General features: G+C 40.3%; 1 protein-coding gene across 2 annotated transcripts in view; it reads right to left on the reverse strand.

The window, feature by feature from the left end:
• Nucleotides 1–282: 282 nt before the first annotated feature.
• Nucleotides 283–20,341, reverse strand: part of ntrk3a (neurotrophic tyrosine kinase, receptor, type 3a) — a 137,852-nt gene continuing 117,793 nt past the window's right edge. The window contains exons 16-19 of one of the 2 annotated variants that reach the window (XM_036003254.1): nucleotides 14,883–15,126; nucleotides 9,798–9,806; nucleotides 9,244–9,402; nucleotides 283–6,733 (exon numbers count right to left, since the gene is read on the reverse strand). In XM_036003254.1, coding sequence (XP_035859147.1) covers nucleotides 6,548–6,733; nucleotides 9,244–9,402; nucleotides 9,798–9,806; nucleotides 14,883–15,126 — 598 coding nt within the window. In that variant the 3' untranslated portion in view covers nucleotides 283–6,547. The remainder of the gene's footprint in view (nucleotides 6,734–9,243; nucleotides 9,403–9,797; nucleotides 9,807–14,882; nucleotides 15,127–20,341) is intronic. The other variant, XM_031285500.2, reaches the window with a different exon arrangement.

Consider the following 20,341-nt stretch of genomic DNA (forward strand, 5'->3'; position numbering starts at 1 on the left):
CGAAGTAACAATAAAATAGCACCAGGAATCAATTGCTAATTACTGACAAGCATGATTAAGAGGGAAATAAGCTTAGATACGGGCATCAAATAGTGCAAGAGTGAGAAACTGAATGCATGTTTGAAGTATTGACATGATTTTATGTCAGAGGAATCGATACTTGATAGACCTGATTAAAGTGGTAGGGGAAATATCAAAGTGCAATATTCTCTGACCAACTCCTCCTGAAGAGGTGCTGGCTGAAGGAAAGGCAAAGAAAGACAGAAGAAGAGGGCATAACCATTCAAAGATGAAGTAACTTTTAATGAGTTGGAATCACAAACAGAGCCACCTTAAAAGTTCACCACATCTCAGCTTTTTAAAAAGACATTACACAAGTTGTCAAATTATTCTAATACATCGTAATAAAATGATAGTATGGAGACAGATATACAACACGTTACCCAGAGAGAAAAGAGAGAGAGAGAGAGAGAGCAGAAGAGAAAGACACTGACTTATTATTGAGTAATGATGGCTTTAACATATTCAGCTTAAATACTTTGTATGGGAAACAAGATGCAGGAAAACGCTTGAGAGAAAGGGGGGGATGAAAGAGTACACGAGCAAGTCAGATTGAAGAGAAAGAACAATAATGCTGGAAAAAAAGAAAAACACTGTCGAATAAATGTGATGTCATGAGCCAACACCCTAATGCCATTAGAAGTAATGAAGTATACAACTGAGACTCAATGAAAGCTTAAAGCTGTGATCACACAGGACACGTTAAGCAGCGTGGTGAGTCCCTTCACAATCTTTGAAAGTTTGAAGTGTTTGTCAGACTTATTTTGTCCTCCAGGAAGCTGTTTGTACTAGCCCAGAATGCTTTAGAGCGGCCGAGCATGTGTCAGGTCTGCCTGAAACGTGAAACAGGTTGGTGGTGGTTGTTCTTGGACTGGCTGCCTCATTTAAAGTCCTTTAGAGTCCTGAAGGCTGACCTCCCTCAAACAAGGAACAGGTTGGGCCTGACCCCACAAAGATTACACCATAATAATTTAATGGCATGATGTAGATTTTGGGATGCTGGTATTCTATTCTTCCTGTTTGGCCAAATTAAAAAAATTGCCATCATAATATCAACCCCACTGCCAGACAGAACAATGATATGGAATGGCTCTGCAAAACGCTGGATTCCTTTCAATACCGACATTTGGTAACTGTCGGTGCCAATGCATTTGGAATGACTATGCTTGCACATAACAACTTTAAACTTTCAAGATCATTGCTATGATTGACGTTAAATTATTAAAACATCTACTTTGGTTAACAAAATATCTTACACGGTTGCAGATAAAATCAAATTACAGGTGATGCGACACAAAGTCATCTAGCTCCCCTCCCTCCACAACCTGACTTCCCCACTCACTACAAGGAGGGGCACACCTCCCCCTGCATTGGGCCTGAATGTTGCCACTGGAGGGTATTAACCAATATGTTGCTGTGCATTTAGAGGTGGTTTTATACTGGGACACCACTGTCACCCCATTTATATGTACCTGGTCCTAAATGTGATTTTAAAGTTGACTCCTGTATTAAGACAGCTGATATCAATTAAAAACCATAAAAAATAAAGTGGATGGTGATGGTTTATCTTCGTTCTTTTGCTAATGATCATCAGCTATGCTAGCTTACTGACTGACCGAAAGGATGTTTCCATCACTTCACTATGTCATGGCTACTCAAAATGAAAGCAGAGCAGAGCAACTGACCTTTCAAAGTCTGCAGAACCTGACCTGTGTGAGTAGGCCCACACTGATTTAGCATCGTATAAAAGCTGTACCCAGGAGTCCTGTTGGATGGGGATGAAGTCATGTTCACCAACCCTGAGGTTTACCAGGTTTTACTATACCACAGGATATCACAGGGATGACAGACAACAGAGTGTCAACACATGCTACATGCTTTGTAGCTGAGGCAGATAACACAGCTGGGGATTTACATTGCAGTCTCACAGTGCAGCTTTTATGTGAAACACTTGGAGTCTGTGAAATAAAATGAGAATCTCCAAGGATAACCAATGTAGGATTTTCTGTAAATATATCTCTCTATATATGAATGGCAAAAACCCTCCAGTGGCCCATTCTGGTGATTAATGCAAGGCAAACTGTAACATTACTTTCAGTCTGAGTGCATCTCGAGAGCAAAATGAAGGCCGGTCTAACATTTGTCTGACATATGTTTGTGAGTGTGAACTACCATCATGCAAGGCTCTTTGGGCTCTGTAACACAAACACACTCGTTACACTTTTCTTAAGCCATGGAAGGTGCTACAATGAGCTCATCAACCCATGGACATTCTAATGAAGCAGCTCCTCCCGAGCAGCTATAGACTGTATTTGTAGAACCTGACTTCCTGGAGGACATCCAGAAAAAAAACATTTACAGTGAGAGAAAGATGGCACCTACTGTACATGCCGCTGATCCAATATATGTGTGTTTTTACATTCTCCTATTTCCACTTTTATGCACAACAGACTTTTTCAGTAGTGTGAAAAACAAGAAGCTGTGACGTGTTGCTCATGGGACAGAAGAGCATCTGTAGCTTAATCATGTCCCTGCTAAAACTCCATCTTCTAATATATTCATACTTGTGGAATATAGCCGCTTAATATGGTAACAGTTAAAACAGAAAACAGCCACGTATGACTACAGTAGTAATGGTATCATACAGTAGTTCTTGAAAGGGTTTAGAAAGAAAGAGGCTGGAAAGGTTCACACTCTGGGCGATGTTTTACACAAGCTGTAACAAACCGTTGGCCCTATTTTATCCTGCCATTCTGGTAGTAATTTGTCCATGAACATGTAATTTAGTATAAACCCGAGGCCACACACAAAAGCATTGAAATCCGATTTGCCCATACTATCTCCCCAGGCAGCACGGGTGTAAGCATCTGTTCAATCTTGACACATTTGTATCTCCATTACAACTTTAATGCCAGGTGACAATTTGGAGTTAAATGATTTAGCACAAATGTGCTTTTGAGAAAGTAGTTCTAACAACATCAGATACATGACAATCAAACAACAGTACACTGAATAGTATGGCAGTGGCTTACATGTAGATATCTCTCAGCTATCTGTCCATGCTAAACCTTTCTCTTTCTCCCTGTGGCCTTGTGACCCATTCTTTACCTTCACACAAATGACACATTAATGCAGTTATGGCTATCATTTCAGACAATATTTTAGCAAGGTTTTGTCATTTTGATGGTAGGTTGACTCATTTACAGTTTAGTATGAGTTTTGCTTGTCGAGCTAATGGGCAGAGCGCTGCCTACTGATAACTGGTATGTGTCATCGATTAAAGACAGATACATTCTTTACTGATTGTTTCAAGAGCTCAGTGACCCAATGTTTTAGCTTTAGACATAATTCCCCACCTATCAAACCTGTAGAGCATGTCTAGCTAATGACCCAATGTCCTGATTTGTGGTGAGATTGAGCCAATGGCATTGTCTATAAATTGGTGTATTTTTGATAAAAAATGTTCCTCTATCACCTGCCTGAGCAAGTCTAATAACTGTGACCGAGGCACATATATATATATATATATATATACAGTATAAGTGTCCGGCAAACTACATTTGTAGTAGGCCTTTCAGTGTACAAGTGCTTTTCTGATCATAATTAACTGCAAACCAGGTGGAATATAAATGTATACACGAACGATGTACAGTATAATAAAATGAAAAGTTGGAAAGAAAGATCCAAAAATGGCCATAATAAAAGATGTTAGGTATTACTTGTGAAACAGTTTAACATTTTGGGAAATGTTGCTATGTTGTTGTAAAACCCAGTTAAAAAGACAGAATGTATTTATTCATTTTGTCCCTTTAGTGGGAGCTGGGCTAGCAGTTTGCCCCATGGTTCCAAAAAGCTAAAGACGCCAGAATGGACACCAATCTTTTTATCTGACTAAAAGTGGTGAATGACAAAACTAAATGTTCAACTGTTCCTTTAAAATTGAAGAACGTCCCTGATCCTAGAAGAGGACTTGTACTCTGAGTAGGTTACTCAAACACTGGACAGATAACTTTACGTCTTTCCCCTACTGTCCTGACTCACACATTTCTATTTAATGAGCAACTAAAAGAACAATGAACAGAAATGATTTCAATGTTGATTATCTTGTTAAAATGTTGAAAAGACGTTGTATGACTAGATAAAGTAAATAATAACTATAATTACAATTAGAAAGAAAGATTGTTAAAATATCTTTTGGCTTCACTGAACCATTTAACAACACATCAAGAAGCTAAAAATAATCAAACTCGAGAGAAGGAAATAAGTTAACATATCTCAAGACGTATAGATTTACAGTATATACATTCTTTTTAAAAAGGTTTTGTTCATTGACCGGCAGCTTGGTCGATCCTTTGTGTTGCCGTACAGCTGCTGTTGCTCGCTGACGTCAGAGACCATCCAAGTACGCAACACGACAGCCAACAGTTGGTCTAATCCTGGTAATCAGGTCTTTCCTACCCAGTGGCAGAATATTCCAGTGGCTTTGAAGCATGGCAGAGGTCCACTCTTTGATTTAAAATGAAAATAAATAAAAAAAAAAAAAAATTATTTTTTAAACAGAAAATGTAACTTCACCTTGGGTAGTTCAATGATCTTGTCAAGCTGCAAAGGGTACAAAAAAAGCTTCGTTTTTTTTAAACATTTTTTTCTTTTTCCAGGGGTTATTTTTTCTGTATCATTTTCATCATTTTATTCCTATTTCTGAGTATTTTTTTTTTGCAATACATAGAGTGCTGAAAGTTTGTAAGAAAAACGAGGAAGGTTTACAGCTATTGTACATTTTATAAGCAGGTAAACAAAATGTAAAAGTGCTCTTATTTTGAAAGACTATTTTTTTTTTTAGTTCCCAGTGTTTAGAAAGAAGTAGGAGGCACTTAGGTCCATCTCTATGGCGACAGACAGTCACTCAGGCCACACCTCCAGGCTCAGGATTGGAAGGTCTGGTAGCAGCTCAGTTCGGTAGCAAGAGTCCTGGACCAGAAGGCTTTGCAGATGGAAACATTGGAGCGTGCTGACACAGTGGCTGCTGCACATGATGTGTGTGATTTATGCACGTTGTCCTTTCTCATTGACGCATGTTTCAATGAACAGTGATGAAAAATGAAATCTGTCTTACATATGGTCATGTGAACAGTGCATTAACTTAACGTTAAGCCACACCTGCCTGGTCCTTCTTTTACTGACTGCTGTCTAGAATGTGGTGGTTTACTTTGTCAGCATGTTAGTCTTTCTTTGACATTTGTATCAGGTTAATTCCAGTGGCAACCAAAGGGAGGCTGCTGGTTTCAGGAGTAGTCATGTCAACAAAAATACCAAAATGAAATGATGCAACACTTCAGTTCCTCTATCCATGGTTCTATGAAACCCATCAAAGATCATCATTTTGGAATAACAAATGTCATCAGAAGCAGACAGCTCCCACCCCAAAAGTAGGTCATTAATAGATTTTTGACCCTAAAAGATTTACTTAACAGACATGTTTAGTACTTCGAAACGGTGATGATGAAGATCTTCCAGAACATTTGCCATAAACATTTTCAAGTTCTACATGAAGGGCATTGAGTCCATTTTGGCCAAGCAATAATGGCAAGCCCAAGGCATGTACAATTATAGGCAAATAATAAAGCCTGGGTAAGATATCCTGGAACACACAAGCATCCAAATGTTTAAAAAAAGCATGAGATATCTTTAGATTACTGTGTACAGGTCCTCTTTCTAAACGTCTACATTACACAGTGGAGGATGGTTTACTCTGTGAGGACCAGGCACAAGTACAAGCCAAATAAGGCCAAGTAATAAAGATAAAAGATGGCTCTAATGCAGGGTTTGTAAAACCAAGCTAAATTGAGCCAAACCAACCCATGCTTGACTTAGCAATGGACACAGATAAAAACAAGTCAGGGTGTGGTCAATATCATTAGGGATAGGGTATTAGAAATATAGCCAAGCAGAGCCAGATTCTACCAGGCCAGGTCAGGCTTCCTCAAGCTCAAGAACCCAAGCTGCACTGATTCAAAATGGGTGAAATGAGGACATAGGCTAGGACATGAAGTAACCTACATTAGGCTAATTAAACCAAACTATACCAGACCAGTACAATCAAGTTAATCCAGTTCCGTCCAGTTTGATGCAATCCAATCTTCACAGTTCATTCAAAAAGGACTGGACCTAACAAGCCCAGACCCAAGACATTCCCTTTGACTTTAATGTGATGCAATGTAATGTTTTCCATTTCATTCTAATCCAGTTAAACACACATTACTCCACATTTCCAATACTTATATATCTGACACTTGGGGGTTGGGGGCGAGGTACAGTCCATTCTTAATCCCAATTCCCATGGTTCCATCCCAGACTATTCTGTGAGTCCAGGCCATATTTCTGCTACAAGGCAATCCTTCCAATCCAGTGTACTGTGTATGTATATTCCAGTGAAAATCTAGTCCGACCTAAAATACATCCAATTCCTCCCCCCCCCTATCCATTTCTATCCCAGAATGTCCAGATAGACCGGTGTAGCTTTCATCAAAGTAAACATCATCTTCTGAATGTCTTTAATGTTGAGGCGCTGTTGTGGCTCCCTCTGCCAGCAGCCCAGCATCATATCGTAGATTTCCTTTGGACAGAGCCTGGGCCGCTCCAGTACCCTGCCCTGAGTAATGCACTCTATCACCTGGAAGACAGAGAGACACATGGCTAAACAAGACATACCATATCCCCTTGTTCACAGAAAGCGTTGGTTATGCAATTATAGACATTCAAACACATTGAAACTGGACTGTAGCATAGCCTAAAACACTAACACCTAGGCTGACATAAAAACAATGGATGCAGGTGCTTCATATGACATTGCTTTTGTTAGACTTGTGATGCATTATGTAAATGTGATTCTACTTGTAGTTAAACCTTAAAAACACTTCCACACAACATTTTATTGCAATGTATGACTATTGTGTTCATACTTACCCAAAATCAAAAAGTAATTACAGGATTAACAAAGATATTCAGTTTTCTAGAATCAATGCTCCAATCCACTATTGTTGTACAGCATTAAACAGACACCGTTGGTGCAGTTGCAATTAAATTCATCCATTATATTTATTAAAAATGATATTATCTCAATGACAATACAATTAGTACAATTAAATGGCAGTTATGAAATCCACAGTGAATGCAGTAAACTCACTGCATTCCTGTTTGGATCTTGAAGACAGTCTTGAGACTCGCTCAGTCATATCTGCTGCTCCCTGCTGTCACAGACGGTCTATTATATTTTCTTTATGCTCAGCACTTTGGGCAAGAGCTTCATTTCCTCTTTCCACATCGGGCGTGTTTCTCCCACACTATGTTTGAGTAATGGCTCATGTTTTCTGATCTGCTTTGACTTGCTGTAGATGCTGTTTGTTGGTGAATTCAGTATAATATTGATTTCCACAGCACCAACTCCATTAATACTTTTCACAAATTGCTGTTTTTTTTGATTGTTCTATCTTGAATAGCAATCACAAGTTCTTTTTTTCTGTTGCTTATTCCTTTTTCACTGTGAAGCTACTGTCAATGAAGCTCAATAACTCTGGGCTGGATGTATCACATTAAAAGCCTTCCAGTGGCTCAAAGTGCACAATCCCTCGCTTACCTGAAACATCTGCAGGAAGTGTTCATTTCTACTGACAGTAGTTAACAGCGATCCAAATGACGGTAAAGTAGAAACAATTAAAAAAAAAAATCAAAAAAAAAATCAACCAATCACTGTGAATTTGGTACGACTCGCAATTTTGACCAATCACCGCAACTTTTCCGCAAATTTGACCAATAACCGGAGTTTCCCGCGACTTCAACCAATCCCAGCAGTCCCACGTGCCAGACTTTGGGTCAGTATGTGACTCTGAGGCGTACTCTGAGAGCCACTGACAAAGCGGGAGTGAGAACAGGTGGACGTATCACACGGACGTCGCCAAATTCAGCTCAGTGATGGAGGACGAGCGAGCCGCCAGTGTCAGAGCATATTTCCTCTAACAGACCAAAACATGTATTCTTCAGATTAAATGTGAATGGCAATTGTATTTTTCCTATTTTGCATGGTAATAAATACATTTCTGTATTTCTGTATATCTTTCTCCCCCTTGCCAACCGGTCAAGGCAGATGGCTGCCCCCCAAGAGCCAGGGTCTGCTGAGGTTTCTGCCTGTTAAAGCGTAACTCTCGCAAAAATGCAACCTAGGGTCTTTTTGTGAATGTACCCGAGTCAAACTTTCGTTTAAAAGCATATTTAGGACGGAAGCACCACTTTTAAGATTTACCGTATTTTCGTTTGTCAGTCAAATGGCCTTTTGAATGGGAGTCCTTGAGGCACTTCTATGATAGCATCAAAATAGCTATTTTTAAAACACTAAGAAGGCTCGACACAACATGAAACTTTGCTCCAAGTATCACGGGGGGCTCTACACCTTAATGAAAGCGTTGCGAACATTGTTTGTGTACCCAGAGTTTACTAAAAAAATTACAACTCACCGTAGCTCGATGTTTCCGGCTGCTACCACCTCGGCAGTCAAAACGAGTCGATATCAAAACAAGTAGCCACAGATTTAGTATATCACTTGTGCACCGGTGTAGTTAAGGTGTAGAGCCCCTGGTGATACTTGGAGCAAAGTTTCATGTTGTGTCGAGCCTTCTTACTGTTTTAAAAATAGCTATTTTGAGGCTAGCATTAAAGTGCCCCTAGCACTCCCATTCAATAGGCCATTTGACCGAAAAATGAGAATACTTAAAAGTGGCGCTTCCATCCTAAATATGCTTTTAAACGAAAGTTTGACTCGGGTACATTCACAAAAAGACCCTAGGTTGCATTTTGGCGAAAGTTACGCTTTAAGATTAAGTTTTTCCTCCCACTGTTGGACTACTACCTTAAAACTGTAAAATATTTAGATTGAAGTATCAGAATTATGTTGAATTTGTGTGAATTCGTAGAAAGAAAAGTCCTCTTCATGATTAAATGGTCCAACTTGCCAAAACTATTAGCTGACGACTAATCAGTCACAACATCACACAGGTAAATGTAATCCTAAGTGATCGTAATGATGGCCGACCCTTTAACAATAGGACCCACATTTTATAATGTAAGTATCATAAATTACTTGATACAGATGTAAACCATACATTTATACGTGAGTAAGTGATGGTGTACCTCATTATTGGCGAGCTGGAACCACGGCTGCTTGCCGTAGGTGAAGATCTCCCACAGGATGACTCCGAAGCTCCACACGTCACTCTCTGTGGTGAACTTCCTGTACATGATGCTCTCTGGAGGCATCCAGCGAATAGGCAGCATGGTGTGCCCTCCCACCTGAACACACACACACACACACACACACACACACACACACACACACACACACACACACACACACACACACACACACACACACACACACACACACAGTCTGTCAAAGTTTTCTAGCTTTAGCTTGTACTGCATTACAGCTGGTAGGGCTGTGTGCATGATTGAATAGCTTTGGCACATTAGGTGGGGAATGGGGGGGCACACATACAAGCAGGTATATACATGTACAGCTGCAAAGACACACAAAGGAACACACGTCTTTAACTGTACACACTCACGCGCACGCACGCACGCAAACACACACACACACACACACACACACACACACACACACACACACACACACACACACACAAACATACACAGGAACATGAAAATGTGTGTGATGAATATCTTACACGTGATGCCTTTGGGGGATGATATAGCCAGCATTGAAACGCCACAAATATTAAGGGACACAGACATTAATCAAACTTACAAAATAGTAGTAATGATTGAATTTGACATTCACAGGATTACAAAAATCATTTTGACTCTGGTACACAGCTTTTACTCTATTGGCCCAAAAGATAAAATGACCCTGTTCATTAAAGTATATAGGAACAACTGAAAGAAGTGCAATGCCACATGCATGGGTAGGTGATTAGGGTGGATGCTGTGCATGCAACGTGCAGGACATGGACACTAGAGTTTGCATCCTGAGTGCATATTTATAAGTCTACCAGAGTTTTAGTGAACAGCCAGGGGCTGGGCTCCTGTACCTCCACCGAGCTAACAGCTAACATCTAACAATAAAATACCATTCTTTTAAACTGTATATTATTAAAGAATTACCAGTGAAGTTTCAAAAGCACTGTCCTGAGCACATGCACCCTGAGACATTTCCTTATGAGATTGTAATACAAAGCTGTATACTCAATAATGATCCAATGAAAACAGAGTTATAACAGACAGCAGGCCGGACATTTCCAGTGGATCTTTCCTCTGATCACACAGGACTAACGATGAGGATATGAGATGACGTACATGACAGCGTGCAGATCACACACACATTATTCATCTGCTCTCGCTGCTCTCCGACTGCTGTGAAATCATAAAGCAGCCTGACCAATTTAATCAAATATGTGCCTCCTAATCAAGACTCCCATAATGAATGACCTCCAGTGTGCCGCTCACTAATCCTCCTTCCTGTCCTCTGTCTGATCCCCCATCACCTCTTCCTCCAGTCCTGCCATCCTTTACCCATTTCTCCATCATGAATTAGTCATTTCTTCAATATTCAATAAGCACTAATACAACTTTAATTGATTCTCTTATTAGTGCTCATTACTACTGTATGTGTAACCTGTCCTAGCCTTTTCTCTCTGATCATTAGCATTCACTAGCTTAAATACTTTTAAATTGATCCAGGAATGAAAAGATGAGAGAAAAGCTGTGCCTTCATCTAATCCAATTCCTTCACAACTGAGGCGTGTTCACTCCTAATGTAAAGATTCTGCAGTGTTTTAGTTTTATCAAACAAAACTCTACTTTATGACAGAAGAGTAGCAGCCTTACTACGTGACATCACCATGCACTGTCTGGAAATAATTTAGCTTTATTACAATTTCATATTAAAGTTGTGATGAATATAAACCCAACCCCATGAACTTGAAAGGCTAAAAATAGCTTTGTACTCTGCATTGGACATTGGATCCACACTAACGTATTTCAATAGTGACAAGCTTTCTCGTGAGGAAGTATGAAAACATCCAGAATGTCTTCGACAGCATAAATGTATTCTTGCTGACGATCCATACGCTCACTATGTTCCAAAACACCGTATTTAAACTATGACTTAGTACCCAGCATCTGTCTCTGTCCAGTAGGTGCTGGTTGAAGGGATGGCTGGTTCTGTTATTCCATTGAAACAATCTCGCCAACGTTACTCCACAAAGCATCATAGGACACTCCCACATAAATGATCCTATAGGTTTATCTTCTGACCACCAGTATGCATCAATTCAAGTTTGTTTCTGAGAAATCAGGTTTTGTCTGTTAGTTTGGGATGGCGGACTTGTCTACATACTACGAATCCCATGGTGGAAGCCATGTGTTGGGCTGGATTGATTCATACTGAGTCTACAGATGGACAGGAGTCTCAATGCGTCCTGGGTGCATTCAGACCTGCACTTAGAGATGTCCACTTGTGATCGGATCACTCAGCACGGATGTTAACACCAGGTCTGAATGGGACCACAGAAATGAGCTTTACATTCTAATGTAGATCCCAATGTTTTCCAAAGATACCAAATATGTCGAGCTGAATGTTGGAAATATGCATAAACTGATGCACATGACATATTAGTTATCCATATTTCCATTTGATGGGACGGTGAAGCTATCATAAACAGTCACTAACTGCAAACATCATATACTGTAGCTTCAATGGAGAGCCGGAACAGGCTGATACAGAATACATAACACTGTCCGACAGAATGGGAAGGAGTCTATCCCAGATAAAATCACATTTTCTTTGCACTTGCCAAAACAGGTGCCCGATTCTCATCATGTTTGGCTTTTGGACGTCATAGTGAACATTTGATCTTACTGAGGAGTGCTAATGACCAGCTGCTCCTGGTTGGATCTACAGAAAGTATTTCCAGCCGATTACCACTTCCAGTCATAATATGCAACCTGAAGACTTTTTGCACGTAAATTTTAATGTGACTCTGACCGCCTCATTTTGGATAATTACATCTTTTTTTTTTAATCTGTGATGCATGTTAGTCTAATTGGAGGTGGAAAAGTGAGTTGTAAATCAGCCTTAGAAGCCTAAAGGAAACATTCTCAGAGAATATCAGGAAGCTAGTGAGCAGATTTTAATGCCAGACCTCTACCTGTCTTTCTAGAAGATGATTATTTTACAGCAGATTTCAAACGCTCTGCATACATCACAATTATTCTTAGGCTTCATGATTGAAGCCCAGGGTTCCTACTAGCCTTGGGCTACGATCTGGCCTGAGGCTAATCCAGAGCCCCTTCCTCACTCAGCACTCAGCTCACAGCTTCGGAACAGGGTTAATTTTCAGCAGATGCTGCTACCTGTTGGAGCCCTTCTGACTCAACTCAACGTCATACTCACAGCTTCTCCGCTGCACACCCATGTTTTATAACAAACTTTATTACTGTTTAGCCAAGTTATTACTAATTTAAGCCATTTAATTTAATAAATGTTAATCCTTCTCTGGTAAAAAAGTTATATATCACTATACACTGAATATCTTTGGGCCTTTGGACTGTTGGTCAGACAAAACAAGAAATGTGAACAAGTCATGATTAGTAAGCAGAGTCTTGGTATTGTATTATAGTCTTGGAGTTTGTAAAAGTTTAAGTCTTAAAGTATGTAGACAGTCTGCAGCTTTAGTTTTCTTACATTATAAAGTCTGGGAACCCTGAATGGGAAGCGTTATCAGCATGCAGGGCAGAAGTGTGCACTCTGTCTGACCATGAAGTCCTGGATGACTTGGATAATTCAGACATACGGCTGAACTGCAATCTGCTCCGTCTGAGCAGCAGACAGAGTTCTGTTTGACTGCAGACAAACAGTGTGCACAGGGAGGAGAATCACTGTAGGAAAATGATCTCCTTGGTCACTGTGGCTGTCTGAGCCTGAGACAGACGATGCATGTTAATCAGTCTGTCCTGTCAGACGATATATGTGCCTGTGCATAGGCTACAGAGGAAGTTTTTTGCTGAACGAATTGAGAAATACTGAGAAAAACATGAATTATGTAAGCTGCATTTCCCAAGGATTCAAAGTCAACAACGCCACTGTTTGTTTCTGGTTTCAACTGACAGTCAGTGTTGGTGCAGTGACCATAATCGTTCCATAACCTCAACAGTGTCATTATTATTGTAACCATTAACAAAGTAGTATTTGGAACCCAATCCAAGACGTTTCCCAAAGCTTAAAGCCGATAAATGTATATTTTCATTTGTTATTTCTAGACTCCAAGCTGACAGTGTCACAGTAAATATATACAACAAATTCAATCCAAACAACTGGATAAGGGTGGAGGAGAGTGCACATGAGCAACATAAACCAGCTCACCACTGATGAAGGTCAAATGAAAAGAGAGTCAGCTGCTGTCTACCAGCGGCCCTGCTGGGAGCAGCCATTCAAAAGAAAACAGTCCACAGAAGCTACTTAAGAGGATGGGACTCAATGGAGTCATTGGCATTTACTGCGAAATACAAATGATTTCCCACCATGCCAATTACAGCACTGAGAGAGTCTCCTGACAATCCCTATAAGCCACTATTGCCATCATCAATGAAGACGGACCTCTTCTACGTAGGCAGCAAACGTACAGCAGGCAGCATCTGGGACCCACATGATCATTTCTAACACCTCGTCCAGGGTCCAGGGCTTATTACTACATTATAAATCCTTAAAGAAAGACAGCTGCAGGCAAAATTATTTAGAGAATCTATACAGTGACTGGTAATGTGACCAGCAGTGTCCTCTCCTGCAGCTATTGTACACCCGTACATTTTAAGAACAAAACCAGTTAGTGTGGCGTGGAAGCAGACAATGAAAACTTTCAAAGGCGAGTTTGCATGGGTGATGACTTGTAATGCTCCACATCTAACCAAAGGCGCACGTACTGGATAACCAAGGAAGCATCATATGAATTCAAGTCATGCTGCTTTCTTAACATTATTTTGGTCATGAACATGAACCAATAGATTTCCAAATTATTTTCAAACCAAGGATTCAGTTCAGTAAAACATAATGAACCTTTCATTTGTCTCTTTAATCATTTGATCAGCCCTACAGACTGACCCGAGTCAAACAAACCAGCATTACTGTAGTGGCATCTCACCCGTAAACGCTGTATTTTGTCGTTTTATGGGAACGTGCACAGAGCCTAATGAAGAACTGGCTTCCTGGTACAGCCCTCTGGTGTCTCACCCCCGCAGCACTGTTATCAGCTGCTCAAACAATACATTTCACATTTGGAAAACAATGGAAAGTCAAGTTTAGCTCTAAAATCTGAAGTCTTGGAGCAGCCCTCAGAGGCTCCAGTGTTTCTGAGGTTGTTCTACTTAAGCAGCTTGATCAGTAGTGGGGCTCGTCCTGAGGATTTTTGTTCCAGACTCATTCAAATGAAACGGGTGCATCCTTTTGGTAGAATGTGCTCTGCTCTGTCTTTTTCATTTATCACATCTGTTTTGTAAGGGATAATACGCCACACAGTGTTTGTTCCATGACTGTAATGATGATCAGAAGGTTTGCCTTGTCAGCCCCTCGTCATCCATTACAATCATGGACCGTATGTTATATGTTTATAGACACACAGACCATCAACCAGATGTCAGAGGTCAATATATCTAGATCCCTGTGTACATGAGACTGCATACTGTATATTGCCCATTGCTCATTTTTCATTTTGGAGGGAAAAAAAAGTGTGTTATGAAACAAACAGGCATGTTCTTACCCTGTAATAATCTGTGCTGTAGATGTCTCTGGACATGCCAAAGTCTCCTATTTTCACCAGAAGGCCATTCCCCACCAGGCAGTTCCTGGTTGCCAGATCGCGGTGCACAAAGTGTTGAGACGCCAAGTAGATCATGCCAGCTGCGATCTGACTGGCTATGTGAAACATCTGGGACAGACCCAGCTCCCCATTGGTCTGCAGAGGCTGTCCGTCCACCAGGATCATGGCATCCGGCCCGTGGGCTCTGAGGAGACCGAAGAATAGATATGTGAGACAACCCTGACATCAGTCAGTGGAATGGAGCTTGACACTACGTACTGCTGGTTTGCATGTTGTTAACTCCAAATTATGTATAATACACATGATTGCTGACCATTTTCAAAAACATACAACCAATTAGATTCCTTCCTTTGAGCAGAGTGCATTTTAGTATAATATGAAAATGAACCTGAAGACCCTTGACATGTTAAGATCATCATTTGAAAACCTTTATGGTTTTATGGTGGGTGTATGTGTGTGTGTGTGTGTGTGTGTGAGCATGGTGGTTTGGAGGGAAACTGGTTCTGGCTAAATTAACAGTATGTAAAATTGATGCCAGCACTTTAATGGAACACACAATTACTGAGCTGAAATTAGCATTAAGGCACAGAGAGACTCACTGAAACACTGCAGTCCAATACACACACACACACACACACACACAGACACACACACACACACACACACACACACACACACACACACACACACACACACACACACACACACACACATTAAACTGGTAGACTCCACTTCCTGATGGCCAATGTTCTATTCTGCAGGGCAAAGCATCCTGGGAGCAAATAACATCTAATCACAGCAGACATAATGCAGCTCATTAGCTTAGCAATAGCAATTTACAATTTAGGCATTTAGGCATTTAGGCATTTAGCTTGTCTGTGATCCAGAGCAGCTGGCAGTGGCTGAGCAGGTAGGCTGCAGAGTTGGACTCAGCGAGAAAAAAAAACTCTCATGTAGTGAATCCCAAAGTTCCAGCTCATGTGTTGTGAAGTGGCAGTATGCTCATTCATGCATTCTTTATATTTGGGAACGGCTCTGCAAGCATTATTTCAACCCGAAGCATTCACTAGTGGGACACTTGATTACAGAGAGTAATCCATTATATATTACTCTGCAATTAAAGGCATGATTTCAATAACATTTCACTGCTCTTTCAATATTATAGCACATAGATGCCCAGCTGTTAACGTATCAACTAACACATTAAACTCTCTTTCATTACAGCCTTATGTCACTACATGTCATATGGTTATATTTTCAGGACAGGATGCGCAAAAATGTTTTAGTTTTTTCCTGTGTGTGTGGTTTTTTTTAAACACACCACAAATATCTCTTAATGAATAGATCAACCCTGTCTTCGAGAAATTATGTTAATATACAAATTGCCTAATACATTTTGGGGGATTATGTTCACCTCACAGAGATCACGCTACGTGTTCTTCCTGCATCCCATGAGTGAAGTTTAGGCTCCACAGCACTTAGCTTCAGGTTAGTGACAGCTTTTAGCTTTGGTTAAATATTGAAAAAGTAAACACGTTCTTACTCCTGTCACCGTTCACTCTTTCAATATTTAACCAACACTGCCATCTTTCTAGAACTAATCAAATGCTTTGAGTTGACGGAACATAACCATTAAACATCATGCTTTAGTTTCCAGATATTCAAAAAACAAATGGACTGCATTGTCAATGAATATTATGCAGACACTGTACGTTATGTATAAAACTATTTCTCATTATGCTCATGAACATACACCTAATCAGGGAAGCTTGTACTCTTTCAAAACATATACTGTTGCAATTAGTAAATAAATAAAAATATAACGTGTCAATATTACCATTTGTAGGAAAAGTGTTGATGTACAGATTTTGTCACTCCTGTTGTTTTTCTTAACATCATTATTTCCATTTGGGATAAAAATATTTGATTGTTTCATCGCCACTAATCCCATCACGCTTTGGGTGTTGTAAACAAAAAGTGTACGGTGGCATTTAAATCTGTTACCTATGAAGTATATTTATAATACCAATTAAGATAAATAAATAAAAAGGCCATCTAATAATCAATCAAAGTGTTGAGCAGCAGGCTGACTGTGGACAGCTCCTGCTGGTGAAATAAACAGAGCAGATGGAAACACTTCATTTAATTAAACAGCACTGCATTTCTTCATTCAAACACAGATTGAATTGCTCAGCCGTATTTAATCAAAAGGCATTCCAAAGGTTTCCCAAACACAAAAGATGATAGACTATACGATTCTCTAGCAGCAGGTTGGGCTCAAAAGACAGCGTTGACGTCGACGTAATGGACAAAATTTGACATTTTCAACTCAAACAACAAATTGGTGTTGAAATCCACTCCAATGTTACTTTTTATGGTAATCTGCTCCTCCCAGGGTTACAGGTTGGACAGAAATGAATACCTGCAGAAACGTTCTGAATGGAGACGCTTCAAACAGGTCACAGAACACCTGTTAGATTCTGGAGCGCTCTTCAACACAATCATCTCAACACCAAAAGAGGGAATATGTTTAGAAGGAATTCTGTTCATTAGTGATGTTCAAATGAAGCTTTATGAAGCATTCTCTTTACTTCCTGAGCCACTAGATGGCGCTCTCTGTTCAACAAATTTAAAGCACACTGAGTTGTCGTTTCTTGAGCCGTTTCCTTTAAACCAGTAGTGCCATCTAGTGGGCTCAGAAGATACTTCATGAAACTGATGGTTCATGAAGCTTCATTCCTCCAGCAGAGATCCTCACAGCTGGACAACAACTGGAGCTGCTGTGGAGGCTTTGATGTTGGTTTGTTGTTTCATGTGTCACCATTTGTATGTACAAGTGCTAATCCTGGCCCCATGGTCGTGATGCTGTAGAAAAGGTTAAGCAGCCACTTGGGTTGCAATAACTGTAGTCTATATGCTTGACGTTCCACTTCCGGGATTTCGCTGTTGGCGCCAGAAAATCCGCCGGATTTCACTCATTTAGGTCGGATATCCGTTGCCTTAGGCTTTCTTTGTGTTGGCATTTAAAACTCCGGTGGATTTGTGAGGACTATGGTTAACTGCTCCTCAGATCTCTGCAGGATAAATCCAGACAGCTAGCTAGACTATCTGTCCAATCTGAGTTTTCTGTTGCACGACTAAAACTACTTTAAACATACACATCTTCCACGTGTTCCACCTATAGACTGTTAATATTAATGGACAGAGCATGTGTGACGTCATCCATTGGTTTGTGGAGATCTGCTATGAGTCGTCGAGTTTGCTGTTACGGGCGCAGCCATCCTGGTTGTGGATGTGACGATTTTAGACGAGAGGGAGGAGTGAGGGAGGAGCCATCAACGCTGCTTACACTCTACGTTACGTTACACACTTTCACTGGCAATCACATCATAGCCACGCCCTAAAACACCCCCTGCTTTATCGCCGATTTTAAAATCAAATAATGAAATTGTATTGCAGAAGACTTAAAACTAGCGATTGAAACCATAAACTCATTATGAAAATGTTTACTGAGGTAATAAATCAAGTGAGAAGTGGGTCACTTTCTCATAGACTTCTACAGAAAACTTCTACAGAAACTTTCACAACAGCATGTGTCGACCCCTGCTGGAATTCAGATAGAATGCAGGTTTAAGGCACTTCAGCATTTGCAGCACTTCGCTGAACCGGATGCTTTGTCCATTAATATTAACAGTCTATGGTTCCACCAAAACAAGTTTCTTCCGAGCCTATTTTGCAGCAGCACCGCTGCTTTTCTCCAGTGCTTATCTCCGCCCAAGACAATTGTAATTGGTTTAAAGAAATGCCAATAACGCAAAATGCCACGTTTTCCTCCCATCCCTGAATGCTGTGTGGAGTAGCCAGACTCTCCTTCAGCGCGCTCTGGAGAAGGGTCTGGCAAATCGAGACTACAATAACTGGTTCTGTTTTGGAGGCGCTGCTGCAGAGGCGTACACATCCCCGATCAAACATGTATCCTCTCCTTGTTTGTTTCATTAGCAAAGATCAATGAACCCAGCACAGTGAAACTTTGAGCTGTTGTCTGTATCCTTTCTGTCTGCCAGGGAGAAGAAACTGGAACATGACTGGATGACCAGGACTCTTTTCTAGAGAAACCATGCATTTGATCATTTCAAGTCAATTTCAGGAGATTCTAAAGTTAAGCTTTCATACATATCATATCAATATTTTACATTAATTAATTTAATGGTTCTACATAACCTCCAGCATTTGGAGCACGTAGGTGGTTAAATACAGAAAACAAATGCAGTACACTATTTCAATGTGTAATCATTTTTTAATCATTAAGCATTTATATCCTATTCTATACTCTGTACAGCACTTTGACCTGAAAGCGCTTTACAAATAAATGTATTATTGTTTATATCCACTGCTGCTGATCTCCTTTATAGGTTGAAACTAAAGGCTGTCAACATGACTTATGGTGACACCGGTTTCTGGCTTCTGGGCCAATTACAGGTGTTGAATGATATAAATTCAATCTTCGAATGTTAGGTATCTATAACTTTACTGACTTGCAGATGTTGAGATCTGAACCTCACCCCCCTACAGTAGTACCCAGGAAGACTTTAGAATATGCATGCATCTCAACATTTGTAGTATCAAGTGACAATGTAAATTTTGTCTCTGGTAGTGAGAATTATCAGCTGAATGTGCAGCTCCCCTCAGCAGCTGGTTCCAGTGAGAAAGATAAACTCTCTGTACTCTACCTGCTCAGCAGCAGCAGACAGACAGTCAGAGACTAGCTGGTGAACATAGAGGACTATTTATCAGCTACAGGGACAGATGTTTCCCTCAGGAGACTAAAAACAGCTGAAAGTGAGAGAATATTGGACTGACATTCATCAGGTGGACAGACACAACCATGACAAATGAATAATTATGTTGCTCTGTAACTGCTGCATAGTTCATATCAACGTATAAGCTGATGATATGTCAGTGTTGTTTCTGCTGCCCCGAGGGGACAACAGAAATCACTTATTCCCTCAGTGTTGCACAACTTAAAAAAATACTCTTTTAAAAATCACAATTTCAATTATAAGGACAGGTACATATTTGAAAGGTAAGAGTCGTACCAAAACATTATTATGTCATTGCCAATCAGCAGCTCGACCAGAGAGCAACTAATGATCTAGTCATAGATTCGTTGTGCAAAGTTGACATTTTTAGCTTGAGGGAGTTAAGCTTATGGAGTGTCCTAGGAGTTCATCCTCTGGTGAGCATGAATGTGCTCAATGAATCTACCCATTAGATTTTGATATGTGTAAGAGAAATGTTTGACCAAACAGTGAGGGGGGAAAAAAAGAATATCAATACATATCCACAGCAGATCTGGTGAGTATTTCTTAGGAAACCTTGTAATGGACCAAACTGTTGGT

This window comes from Sander lucioperca, chromosome 7, assembly GCF_008315115.2.
Source record: "Sander lucioperca isolate FBNREF2018 chromosome 7, SLUC_FBN_1.2, whole genome shotgun sequence".
Lineage (NCBI taxonomy): Eukaryota > Metazoa > Chordata > Actinopteri > Perciformes > Percidae > Sander > Sander lucioperca.